We start from the raw sequence: 12063 nt of genomic DNA, 5'->3' as shown, positions 1-12063 counted from the left end.
GCAAAACATTACTACGCAAATTGCAAATTCACTGTTTTCATACTGAACAAGTAGAAAATTGTAAAATATAGCAAAATAATCGTGAGAACGTCACTAAAATTAAAAAAAAAAAATGTCATTTCGGATACACAACTGATAGCAAATCATCGCTAAATCATCGCAAAAAGACACAAAACCCAAAAACCTTACGTCCCAAAACCCCGAAAATCCCTAGACCACGCAGTCAAAGCCAAACATTAATCACAAATTTAATTCCTAAAACAATAAACTAACCTCAAATAAACTAATTTATTGAGAATCAAAAAGATAAATTTTAAAGAAAAAATACAAAAACTAACCTTTAACTAGGTGATTCGAGCAGTGGCAGAGCTCGTGGGTTCAGCAGGTGGTGGCAGAGCTTGGATGGTGATTCGGGCCTTGATTGAGCTTTTGGTTCGTGTGGGTTCGAGTGGTTTCCAAATTTCAATAGAGCCCAGTTCACAGAGGGCTTGGGTTCACCAATACACAGGGGGCTTGGGTGGTGAGCGGTGGTTGGTTTCATCTAGGGTTTGGATTTGCAGAGAGAGAACAAAGAGAAAGGAGTTAGAGAGAATGGGGTTAAGTTGAAATAAGAGGAATAAGTTCGAAACCTAGTTGAAAGATTACAATATTTTTACTGTGTATTATGGGAGTTTATTCTTTCTTCATGTTTAACATCTTAGCATAGTTTATCAAATTTTTTTAGTACAATTAAAGTATTTTATGACAATAATATTTAAATTTATCTTTGATGCAAATTAATACATATAAGTAAAAAATTTAATAGTAAAAATACTTTTTGTTACACATTTATTAAAAGTAGTTATAGTGTGACTTAGAGTGATTGTGACTGGCCAAAATTATTATTATAATTTTATTTGTACTTTAAAATATTAAAAAATCAAACTTAATAAGTTGATCTTACAAGTCCCTTACTCTATAGTAAAGCACATTGATTTCTTTTCCAACTGCGGTAAATTACCAGTTGTCGACATGAAACTTCAGATCCAATAAACATTCATAATCACTAGTTACTAGTCACTAGTATAGGTTAATTTAGGTTATGGCATACCGGTTTAAGAAACAGACAAGACTATACACTAACAAAGGTAAGAAACTGACAAGACTATACTGTATTAAACCCTCTCTCTCTCTCTTGGTGGGAGAGTGCCCCAACTCTATCTTAATACAAGCATATGTTAACTAGCCCCATCACTCATTATCATTAATTAAGAAAAATTTGAATGAAAGCTTTGAATACTATTTCCAATGTTGTGCTTGTGCTGGTGTAGACTTCTTATATTGGCGAGGATAATTATTCTTCTTACAAATAATAGATGCCGCTGAATGAGGTAGGCTTTTCAATAATTTCACAACTTCTTTCACACCACTGTGTAGAAGCTTTGATACTCCATCTACTTCAGATTCATATTGTTCGTAAACAAAAAATGCAGTGAAAGCAAATGCTAGAGCTGCGATGCAAATTTGTTCCAATTTGTCAGCATGAGGTAGAATGGTAGTAAGTAAGAAATCGACCCACAAAATGACGTATTGAAACTAGCAGACTAACAGCTCCTTACCTATGCCCATAGCCATCATCAAGGATTGTATGGATATCAACTTCAGAAAATATACAGACGCTACAACCTGCAGTGAAAATATGGATATTAGTTAGAAAATCTAATAAAGATGTTAAGCTTCAAGAGAGAACTGCAATTGTTGTTTCAGCTATAAGAAATCATTTTCATGATGATTGTCTACTAGCAACACAAAAAGTTCCATTCAACTGGAATCAATTTCCTAAACTGACGGTTGTTATTTCCCTTTGTCGTGTCCCCAACCCCACGTATGTACTAACTTGGGTATTCAAGTAAAAGTTACTCTTTCTTTGATGGATGTGCAAGAGTTACAATTACATTTATATCCAGCTATGTAGAAATGAGTCGAGTGACATCAGATCAGATGCTTGATTCTCTCATAGGAAAACCGAGGATTTCATTATAATTTATAATCCAAAACATCAGAAAGAGACCTACTTTTCCATGGTTTATGGCAGATATTTATTTTTTTTTGAAAAAGAGAAGAGATCCCCTTGTCTTAGACAGGATCCTCCCCGTTATATATTAAAAGCCTCGCTTGTAGTAATTGAAACTGACGCTCTGGTGGTGGTACAAGCTATTAAAAGCTCAATCTTAATGCCCTCTTAGTTTGGATTACTTGTTGGGGATTGTCGAGTTCTACTTTCGTCTTTGAATAATGTTTCTTTAAAGTTTGTTAAACGATCTGCAAATAGGGCTGCTCATTGTCTTGCTAGAAAGTCTTGTTTTTCGTCAGATCGTGTTTTTAATCAGCATAATGTTTCTGCTGGTTTTAAGTCTATTGTAATGGCTGAAAGTGTTTAAATAAAAATTTTTCACTTTGACTCAAAAAAAAAAAAAAAAAAAGCCTCGCTTGTGGTGGAGGAAGATATTTGTATGAGATATAACTGCCCCACTAGAGTATTAAAATATGGTTTGAAGGTGAAATTGCACCCAAATCAAACACAATATTCATCAGCTGCTGAGACACTTCCTTATATTTGGTGATAATATACTAGCCTTTTCTTTCCTAACAAAGGTCACATGTCCATGAGTGACTTGCAATTTGCAACTTCCCCAAGATAGCATTGTAATTTTTAAAGCATATAAAAAAAACACAGTAGCATCGTATAAATTCCAAAAGATTTCATTTTTTTCATGTTAGGATTGAATGTAATATTTTTTTTTTTTTCGAAAACTGGATTGAATGTAGTATTATCTTATGAAATTTAGGACAATTACATATATATGCACAAAAAAATATATATTAAAAAAAGTCTTTTATCAAAATTTAGGACAATTACATTTTCCTGCACACTTTTCCCTACTGTTTTCCTCATAAAAATTTTCCATAGAAAAATCTATGGTTCAAACAAGACCTAAAAGTTTGCAAATATTGACGAAAAAGAATATGGACAAGCATCTAATTGCATAAATACTTTTGTGCAACTCCATAGGCCTAGAAAGAAATTGGTCATAAGTCATAACTATATTACATAAAACATGTATGACAAAGAATAATCATGCAACAAAACATCAGAAAATCTATTACAAAGTTCATACCTTAAAGAAAAGTTCCCAATCGTGTCCATTGGCCAAAGATCTAACACAATAGAACCCTCTGTTCCACAAACGTGCAACTGCTGTAATTGAATCTTTCAATATCCCTTCATGAATCTCAAAACAAGATATAGGCAACCTCTTGACATCGAAACCAAATCTATTGCAATGGCATCATAGTCAGTAGAAATCTAGAAAATTCCAGCAGAAGGCAGTCTCGTTATCAAAATAGATTTATAAAAGGTAAAAAAAAAAAGAACACGGGGTTGTTATTAATAAAAAAAGGTAGAATATTTAAATTACAACCACGTAAGCTACGTAAAATCTAATAGAAAATAAAACCTATTAAAGTAGTTTATTAGTGAGACATCATAAGGTAAAGCTTCTATAAACATTAAAAATGAGGGAAGGAAAGCAACCATGTGAATTGGCGTTCATGGAAACTTGAATTCTCCCTCAAAAGAACACATGAGACCATAAGATACTATGCAAAGAATATAATTCACTCTCACAACACAAAACTTGCACAGATAAATTTGGATAATGGATACCATACATTGGGTCCAAATGGAATAAGCAATGACCGCTTAACTTTTTTTATGTTGGAAAATTACTTGATGATCAAAAGAGGGTTTAGACAAGCAGAATATAAAACAAAGAATCACATGTTCCAGAGTTCCTTAAGAATGAATAAACTTCGCATAATACTTTTTATTTACTAGTCAGATGGAAAAAAAGTCGTGCATTAAAATCACTAATCATATAGAATATATTTGTCACAAGTTTCATGATTAAAAAAGGCCAAGATTAATTTGTGGGAACCATATAAAATGTATAGAAATAGGATCTAAGTTGGTGGTGAGAAGTGTGTGATTCCTCTGGAAAATTTTGAAAGTTTTTCTTGTAATATAAACTAAAGAGAAAATACTAGGGGGGATAAAGAACAATCAAGGGTAAAGGGACATTTTAAAACATTCCAAGATCTAAAAAATGTTTCCAAACCCACATAGAGGAACACTGAGTCTCTTGCCTTTTTTCTATTATTATTCTAAATTAGCCCCCCTGCTTAACTCTACAATATCTAGAGACCAGAAAACTATAGCATCTGCTGAATCTCTTGCCTTATAAACATCATTACTTACACTTTCGTAGGTAGTACACTGTATCCAAAAAGAGCAAACGTTAGAAGTAGCAGCAGCTTGGCTGCAGAATCAGCAAAAGTTCTTCCAGATAGGAAAAACCAGTTGAACAGCAGAACAAGAGCAAGAAAACATGCAAATGATTTCTTCTCATCACGCCACAACAATATATCTGCAACTGTAATGACAAAGTTTGAGGTCATTCTATGAGCAAATTTGAAAGTATAACTACAATCTTTATGGGTTTTAATCCTAGGATAAAGAAAAATATGTTCTCTCTCATTCTAAGTAAAAACTAGAAAGAAATAAAAAGAGCCCTCTGTTGATGCTGTGAATGACTGAACTAAAAGCATTAGATGGCACTAAATAAAACAAATAAAACCCATGAAAACAGAGGTCAACTATCGTGGTGTCTGAACTCAACTGAAAGTGATTGCTCACGTCTTCTTAACACGGAAATAGATGATCAGTACTGGGCTCAGTATGTAACATATAACCAAAATCCTAGCATAAACAGCTAGAGCTATCCAGGGTATGAGCGACAATCAACAATGAACAAGATGACTAAAACATTTTCACCTAAGGATGCTGCTGTACTCTTTAATGTTAAGGGAAAAGAGAAGGAACAAAACTATTCATACCATTACAGAAAAAGTGAGGCAGAAAATGAAAATGGCTAGAACAAAAAGGTTAATATGTAGTGCAACAACTTCCTACCTTTCCCACCACCTAGAAGCTTCTCTACTTTTGATGGTTCAACACGATCACAGTATCTTGAATAAAAGATGTCTTGAGCTAGATGTGAGAATGACTGAATGGTTAGTGAGACACCTTCCTGCATGTTCATTGCCGATCAACAGACAAGAAAGTTTATATAAAGACTAGTAGTTTTCAAGATTATAAAAGGAAAGAAAAGAAAAAGTTGAAAAATATAATAATAGAAGTACGACCATATTAAACACTTTTTTATTGCGAAAGTGATAACGTGGTTTTACCAATAAAATTATAATTCCCAGCGGAAGCAACTTCAGATTAAATTATATCATCTACTTGAGTCGCATGTAGTTGTAGTGCTTAATATATATATGTATATACATATATATATATATATATAATCAACATTTAATATGTTGTTTCACCAGTAACGCTTTGACCCAAACAAAGAAATTTTCAAAAGGGCCTATGGTAATCTTTTATTATCACTTCAAGGTAAAGGGCTTTTTATTGGTTGTTGGCAATGGCGAAGTTGAACACCAAAAAGGTGTTTCAAAATGAAAATACTGTCCTGCATCTTATCTTCTGGTTGGAGTGCTTAATGCCAAATGATGGAACATCTATTCATGCACTGTCCATTTTTAGTGCAAGTACAAGAAAAGTTGTCAAAGTTTTTAATTTCAGTTTGGTTCATCCAAGAAGTACGCATTTATCAGCTCACAGATGACTACAATTATTGCTAAATGAAATGAAAAAGGATTCTTTTTAAGACTTCCGAAGAAAGTCCTCATTCCTTATGAAGACAATTAGGTAGGCGTTGTGGCTATTTAGTGCCAAAGAACTATAGAATGTCTTGTTTTCATATTTTATGAAGGAGTGGAATTCTTTAGTGCATCCTGTCTTATATCACCCTTCCCAAAAAATGAAAAAACAAGAGAGGATAAAACAGTTCATCAGATTTCCTGTGACTTTTTCTTAAACGAACGACACAGTTGGATATCATAAAGACGATAAAAACAACAAATAGAAAAAACAAAAACTTACCTCATTGGAGACCAATGGTGAGTACCCAATATGTTTCTGAGCTGCAGAACAGTTGAAAGTTCTTGAGCGTGAGGCTAGTTGAGCATAATGAAACAGATTATGACTGCATTCTAGAAAGCCCCATTTTCTATGCGCCCATTTTATAAATGATAAAATGTGCCAAACCATCCTTGCAGGAAGTTTAATTAGTGGTCTGCAGTCAAAATGAGTTTGCGACTGAGTATGAAGAATTGATGCAAGTAAAAATTGCATCACTATAATGTCAGTAATCGGTATACAAGTTGGATGCACACTTTCTACTGATAATATGGAAAAGCAAAAATTAAGAAAATAGAAATTCTATCAGATATTGACATAAGGATGATTACCTTTGATATCCTAGGCCTTCCAAAATAAGTAATAAAAAGTCCCAGAACTTTGTGGGATGAAGATTTGAGATGAAAAAAGCCTACAAATAGATGAAAATGAGATGGTTACATGTGGATGCATTCATACAACGTCAACTTGTAAAACACTTTAAAATAAAGACTCAACTGGAAGAGTACCTTGCCAGCTATAGAGGCCGTCCTAAAATCTAGAGCTGCTTCTACACAAATAAGGGCATGAGAGACATTCTCAACATAGGTAAAGTCTGATATGCTTTCACCATTCCCTATAATAAACTGAAATGAGAATCTTTGTTATTTTAAAAAAAAGCATAAATAAAAAGTGAAGCATGAGCACATACAGATATTATGCTGTTTACTACTTAACATCATAACTTTTGGGAACAAGAATTGAAATATATACACACACACACATACATACATATACATATAAACGATGAATGAAAAAACCATCAACAGCATATTAGTAAATAATTTTCATGTTGGATTACTGATTGTATGAGTAAAACAAAGACCCTAAAGGGAAAAATAAAATGAGTAGGAGAGAGACTTTGGAGTGCAAAATGCCAACATTATGAAAAAGAAGCATTATTTAAACTGTTCAGTAGATACACTGAAACATATCTCAAATGGTATGAGTGAAGAAAAGACTCAAAAAGGGAAAAATAAAAAAGTGTAGGAGAGAGACTTTGGTGCCAACATTATGAAAAACAAGCATTATATTTAAACTGTTCAGTGGATACAGTGAAACATATCTCAACTGGTTCATCGCATAAAATGTGAAAAGTTGCTTTCAGACCTTTGTCCAACCAGATTGTGCCAAGGTCACGAAAAATGGCACAAGATTTGTGTCCCCAGGTCCAAACACATTGCAAGGACGAATTGCACATGTTAAAAGACCATCAATATTGTTAGCAAGGAGGATAAGCGCTTCTGCTTGAGCCTTAAGGTCACTTAATACGTTATCAAACTGCATCAAAAAAATTCTAGAGACATCACTAAAGAAAGATCAGGAATGGTTTACATGACATGTGAAGGACACATTTGGAATTAACATACTTTCCCAGGGTATGGCAACAATTCATCTCCGTTTACTATATCATGTGAACCATCAAAAACCACATCTGCAGTGCTGTTGTATATTAACTTTCTTAATTTGCATTCTCGACAAGCGTTGATGATATTTTTTGCACCTAAAAGACAGATGCAAACAATCATCTCATTCACTTTGTTCAAAAGTATTTTCAAGCCAGTTTACAAGAATTTTAAAATATTTACCTTGAACAATAATTGTGTAGCAAAGATGAAAATTATCAGCATGCAAATCAGCATAATCCAGATAGAAAGCGACAGAAGAACCTTCAACAGCTGCAAAAGGAGCATTGTTGTAACAAATCTAGTTAATTTCTAAATCCTAGTCCCTCTTCAATATCACACAATTGTACATAAAGTTTCTTGAAATGATAAGCAATGAAAAACACTGCAATGATAAGAAAACATGTAACAACATGTGGAAAAACCATTACAATTTTATTACAACATTCTTGAATTGTTAACATTTTCTAGCCCAAAAAGAATTCATTTTCTCACAAAAAATTTAAGAAAATGAAAATAGATCCTCTTCAATACCCTTAGAAGAATTGCGCTAACAATAACGCTGGGACTCAAAACTTCACATTCTCAATCTTCATGCAAGTTAAAGTCTTCAGAAGAAAAATATAGCATCTCAATTATTATTAATTGAAAAAGATGATAAAACCGAACTAATTTCACAATAACAATACAATAGAGTGAATATTAAGGGTGCAGATGTAAATAAGTAAATAATTGTTAATTTTTTCTAAGACTTCCTGGGCATACACAAAACAATTCATAAAACATTTTGAACAGATGATGCTACATGGTGATTAGATAACTCTGCAAATTGTAATCATGGTTCATAATCAACATTCTACATTAAAAAAGAAAAAGAAAATGTAAATACACAGTTATTTTTTATTGCCAATAAATTTGCTTGATCATTATTCATCATTTACGTTTTATTATTATTGGATATGCCCCTAATTGAATTTAACTAACTGTTATGTTAGTCATAAGCAACGTGTGAAACTGCAGATCACTCATTGGCTTACTTAAAATCAAGAAGCTTGTCCAAGATTGTACTTTTTGGAATTGGCTGGTGTTCTCACTTATAAAAGGATGTTCATTTGTGAGGTATAGATGAGAGAGGTGTCAACACACGAGAAAGTGTTATTGAGGATATTGCTCTGTCTTTTTCTTTTGAATATACCATGTGCTGCAATGTTATATTGGTATATTGAGAGCAGTAAACCCTTGATTAGTGAGTATAACCTTGAAATATATAGTATATTTGACTAGGGAGTATATCCCTGCCTTGGATGTAGGACCACCATGATCTGAACCATGTAATCTGATCTCTTGTTTCTGTTTTATTTTTGTTGTTTGCACTCTGAAATTAATCCGGTTTTGTTTCTGTCTTGTTCTGGTGTATTGATCTGAGATTGGAGAAGAGGAGACCAATCCTCACAAACTGGTATCAAGAGCCAGGTTTCAGATTAGAGTTTGAAGAAACCAGTTGAGGTTGACAGAGTGTTCGAATGAATTCCTCAAAGACTGAAGAAAGGTAACCAACAAGGGAAACGCTTACTGGCCATAAGTTTTTCTTTCTTTCTTTCTTTCTTTCTTTCTTTCTTTCTTTCTTATTTGTTCAATAATGTCTTTGGAGAAGTATGAGGAGGAGGAAATCAATGGCAAAAACAATTTCAGTCTGTGGGGTGAAAAGACAATTGCTCATCTTGGGAATCTTGGATTAGAAGAAGCTCTGAAAGGAGAAAGAAAAATGGCAGATACCCTAAACAAGCAAGAAATCTTGAAAAAGGCAAGGAATACAAGTACGAAACTACAAATATTCTTAATCTAAGTGATCAGATTTTGAGAAAGGTTTTGAAGAAGACAGCATGTGAGATGTAAAATAAACTAGAGCAGCTGTATATGACGAAAGCTTTACCGAACTGGATGTGTTTGAGTAAAAAAAAATTATGGTTTCAAGATGGATGAAGGCAAGTCTATTGATGAGTTTACAAAATTGGTAACAGATCTTGAAACCTAAAGGTTGATGAAGAGGATCAAGCCATCTTCTTGCTGAATTCATTACCAAAACAGAACAACATAGAGATACTTTGAGATATGGCAGGGACACTTTGACAATTGATGAAGTTGTAGGAGCTGCATATTCAAAAGTCCTAGATTTGTAAGCTAATAATAGGGGCTCCAAGAATAATGGTGAAGGGTTGAACGTGAGATGCAGGCCCACAGAGAGAAAGGGTAATCCTAATAGAAGCAAAAGTTGAGGAAGATCCCAATCAAGAACCAGAAGAACCTGCTGGGTTTGTTGTAAGAAAGGTCATTTGAGAAGAAATTGCCCTCGGAGAACCAATGATGCTGGAAACCAGAAGAATTATCAAAGAAATTAAGCTCAGAGGAATGAAACTAACCAACTCCTCGAATGTGGTCAAAAATGTTTCGGATGGTTACAGTATAATCATCTTAGAATTTTCGGTTGTTTTGCATATGTTCATATTAATCAAGGAACAAAAAATCTTGGAGCTAAAAGTAATTATTTTCTTAGGTTATCTAAGTGGTATAAAAGGCTATAAAATATGGTTGTTAGAGGAAAATATATGTGTTGTTAGTACTTAGTAAAGATGTTTTATTTGATGAAAATGTTGTATTCAAGACAAATATACAATCTGTAGAATCAGCCAGCTTTAAACAAGCTAAGCAGAATAATAGCTCACAGGTTTTGGACAGCTGCATGGATTTTTAAAACTAAACATTTTGAGAAGTTTTCTTAGATCTATGTAGAGATTGGAAAAACTTAGTATTGGTTGATTTTTGTATATTCCTTGGCTGAAGCTGGTTTTAGAGCAGGTTTTCCTAAACTCGTGTAACCACGGTGTTCCTCCACCATGAGTGAGGGTTATATATATATATATATATATATATATATATAACGGGTGAGGAGTCTGTCTAAGACAAGTGGCGTCCTTTCTCTTTTTCAAAAAAAAAAAGTACAGGTGCAAACTAAATTGTTTGGTTACAACTTTGTAAATCCAGCATCTGTAGAACAAGATTGAGCTCTTGACAATCAAATCAATGATCAGGTTGTGGTTCAAAATCTGGAAGAAGATACAGATTGGTCAGCAACAAGGTTGAGTGGAGCCTGTTGAACAAAACTATCAATCCAATGAGAGTGAAGCTTTGGAAGAGTATATGCTAACAAGGGACGGAGCAAAAAAACAAATGAAGCCAACTGCAAGGTCTTCACAAGCAGACTTTATGACCTTTGCCCACAAAGTGGCCAATGCATTGGAATTTGGAGAGCCTAGAAGTTATGCTGAAGCTAAGAACAGTAAGGATTCTCTTGATTGGAAACAAGCTATGGAATACGCAATGCAGTCTTTAGCTAAGAATCAAACCTGGGTTTTGAAGGATAAATTGAAAGAAAAAAGAGTAACTAGATGCAAATGGTTTTCAAAAGAAAACCAAGTATTCCTGGTGTAGGAAAAAGATTTAAAGCCCGTTTGGTAGCCAGTGGATACTCTCAAGCAGAAAGGGCATGATTATAACAAAATATTTTCTCCAGTTGTTAAACATACCTCAATACGGTTATTCAAGCTTTTACAGCAGTTCAAGACCTTGAGTTACTTAGAGCATTAAATGTCAAACAGCTCTTTTGCATGGACATATAGAAGAAGAAATTCTCATGTTACAACCTGAAGGGTTTGCCAAAGTGAAAGAAGCTGAGAAAGTCTATCAACTAATCTCATAATTACAATACAACAGAGTGCAAATTCAGGGTGTGGGGTGTAAAGAAGCAAATACTTGCTAATTTTTTCTAAGAAGCCCTGGGCATACACAAAACAATTCCTTATAAAACATTTTGAACAAATGACGGTACATAGTGATTTTTAATCCATAACTCTGCAATCATTGTTGATAATCAACATTCAATAACAACAATAATAAAAAAAAATACTAAAAACACTTTTTTAAAAACTAATAAAAACTCCTGCTTGATTGTAACATTATTTATCGTTTACTTTCTATATCATGGCAGATAATCTCATTTCACAGATACATTTCATTGTTTCCCGCATTGGCTCGCATTGTTCAGAGAGCAAAACAAACACGTCAATGAAATTCAATAGAAATTCGTAAATAATATACAAATACCTTTGAAGACCAGAGACTTGTCACGAACGTCGATGTGGTGATAACAGGCTCGGCCGGAGGCGATAGCATGTGAAAGGAGGGAGTCATGCTCATAAGGATCGAGGTGAATGGAGTGAGCGGAGTCGGCTATTCGGACAAACCACTTACCAAGTTTCAAGAGGCTAAGAACAAGCGATCTTCCGATGAAGCCTCGCCCGCCGATAACAACGCATGTCCTAGTCTTAGGATTTAACTCAGCTAGGCGATCGTCGTCGACCCCCATTTTCCCGAGAAAATGAGCAAGAAAACGTCAGAAAAATGAGAGAGAGAGAGAGAGAGAGAGAGAGTGGGTGAGCTGAGCGAATATTATAATAACAATAATAATAATAA

The 12063-nt window shown here is 34.0% G+C and overlaps 1 protein-coding gene across 1 annotated transcript; it reads right to left on the bottom strand.

Annotated features, from left to right (window-relative positions):
- Positions 1-919: 919 nt before the first annotated feature.
- LOC115723106 (3beta-hydroxysteroid-dehydrogenase/decarboxylase) lies at positions 920-12061 on the bottom strand. Its single transcript, XM_030652532.2, has 12 exons — positions 11695-12061; positions 7717-7806; positions 7498-7631; positions 7238-7408; positions 6598-6714; positions 6421-6500; positions 6053-6245; positions 5012-5129; positions 4298-4472; positions 3159-3315; positions 1599-1665; positions 920-1490 (listed from the first exon to the last, which is right to left on the bottom strand). The coding sequence occupies exons 1-12, from the start codon at positions 11954-11956 to the stop codon at positions 1279-1281; spliced, it is 1776 nt and encodes a 591-aa protein (XP_030508392.1). The 5' UTR covers positions 11957-12061; the 3' UTR covers positions 920-1278.
- Positions 12062-12063: the final 2 nt, after the last annotated feature.

Source organism: Cannabis sativa, chromosome 9 (assembly GCF_029168945.1).
Source record: "Cannabis sativa cultivar Pink pepper isolate KNU-18-1 chromosome 9, ASM2916894v1, whole genome shotgun sequence".
NCBI classification, from domain to species: Eukaryota; Viridiplantae; Streptophyta; class Magnoliopsida; order Rosales; family Cannabaceae; genus Cannabis; species Cannabis sativa.
Note: the sequence above shows the minus strand (reverse complement) of the source record. Positions and strands in the feature narration are given on the sequence as shown.

What these genes read in the sequence shown, in the direction of transcription:
- LOC115723106 (XM_030652532.2), bottom strand. Translation starts at nt 11,956, where the DNA reads ATGGGGGTCGACGACGATCGCCTAGCTGAGTTAAATCCTAAGACTAGG. An exon ending in GAAGGCCTAGGATATCAAAG is followed by an intron (nt 6,246 to 6,420) that starts GTAATCATCCTT and finishes TTTTGACTGCAG; the next exon opens with ACCACTAATTAAACTTCCTG. An exon ending in GCTTCTAGGTGGTGGGAAAG is followed by an intron (nt 4,473 to 5,011) that starts GTAGGAAGTTGT and finishes TTGTCATTACAG; the next exon opens with TTGCAGATATATTGTTGTGG.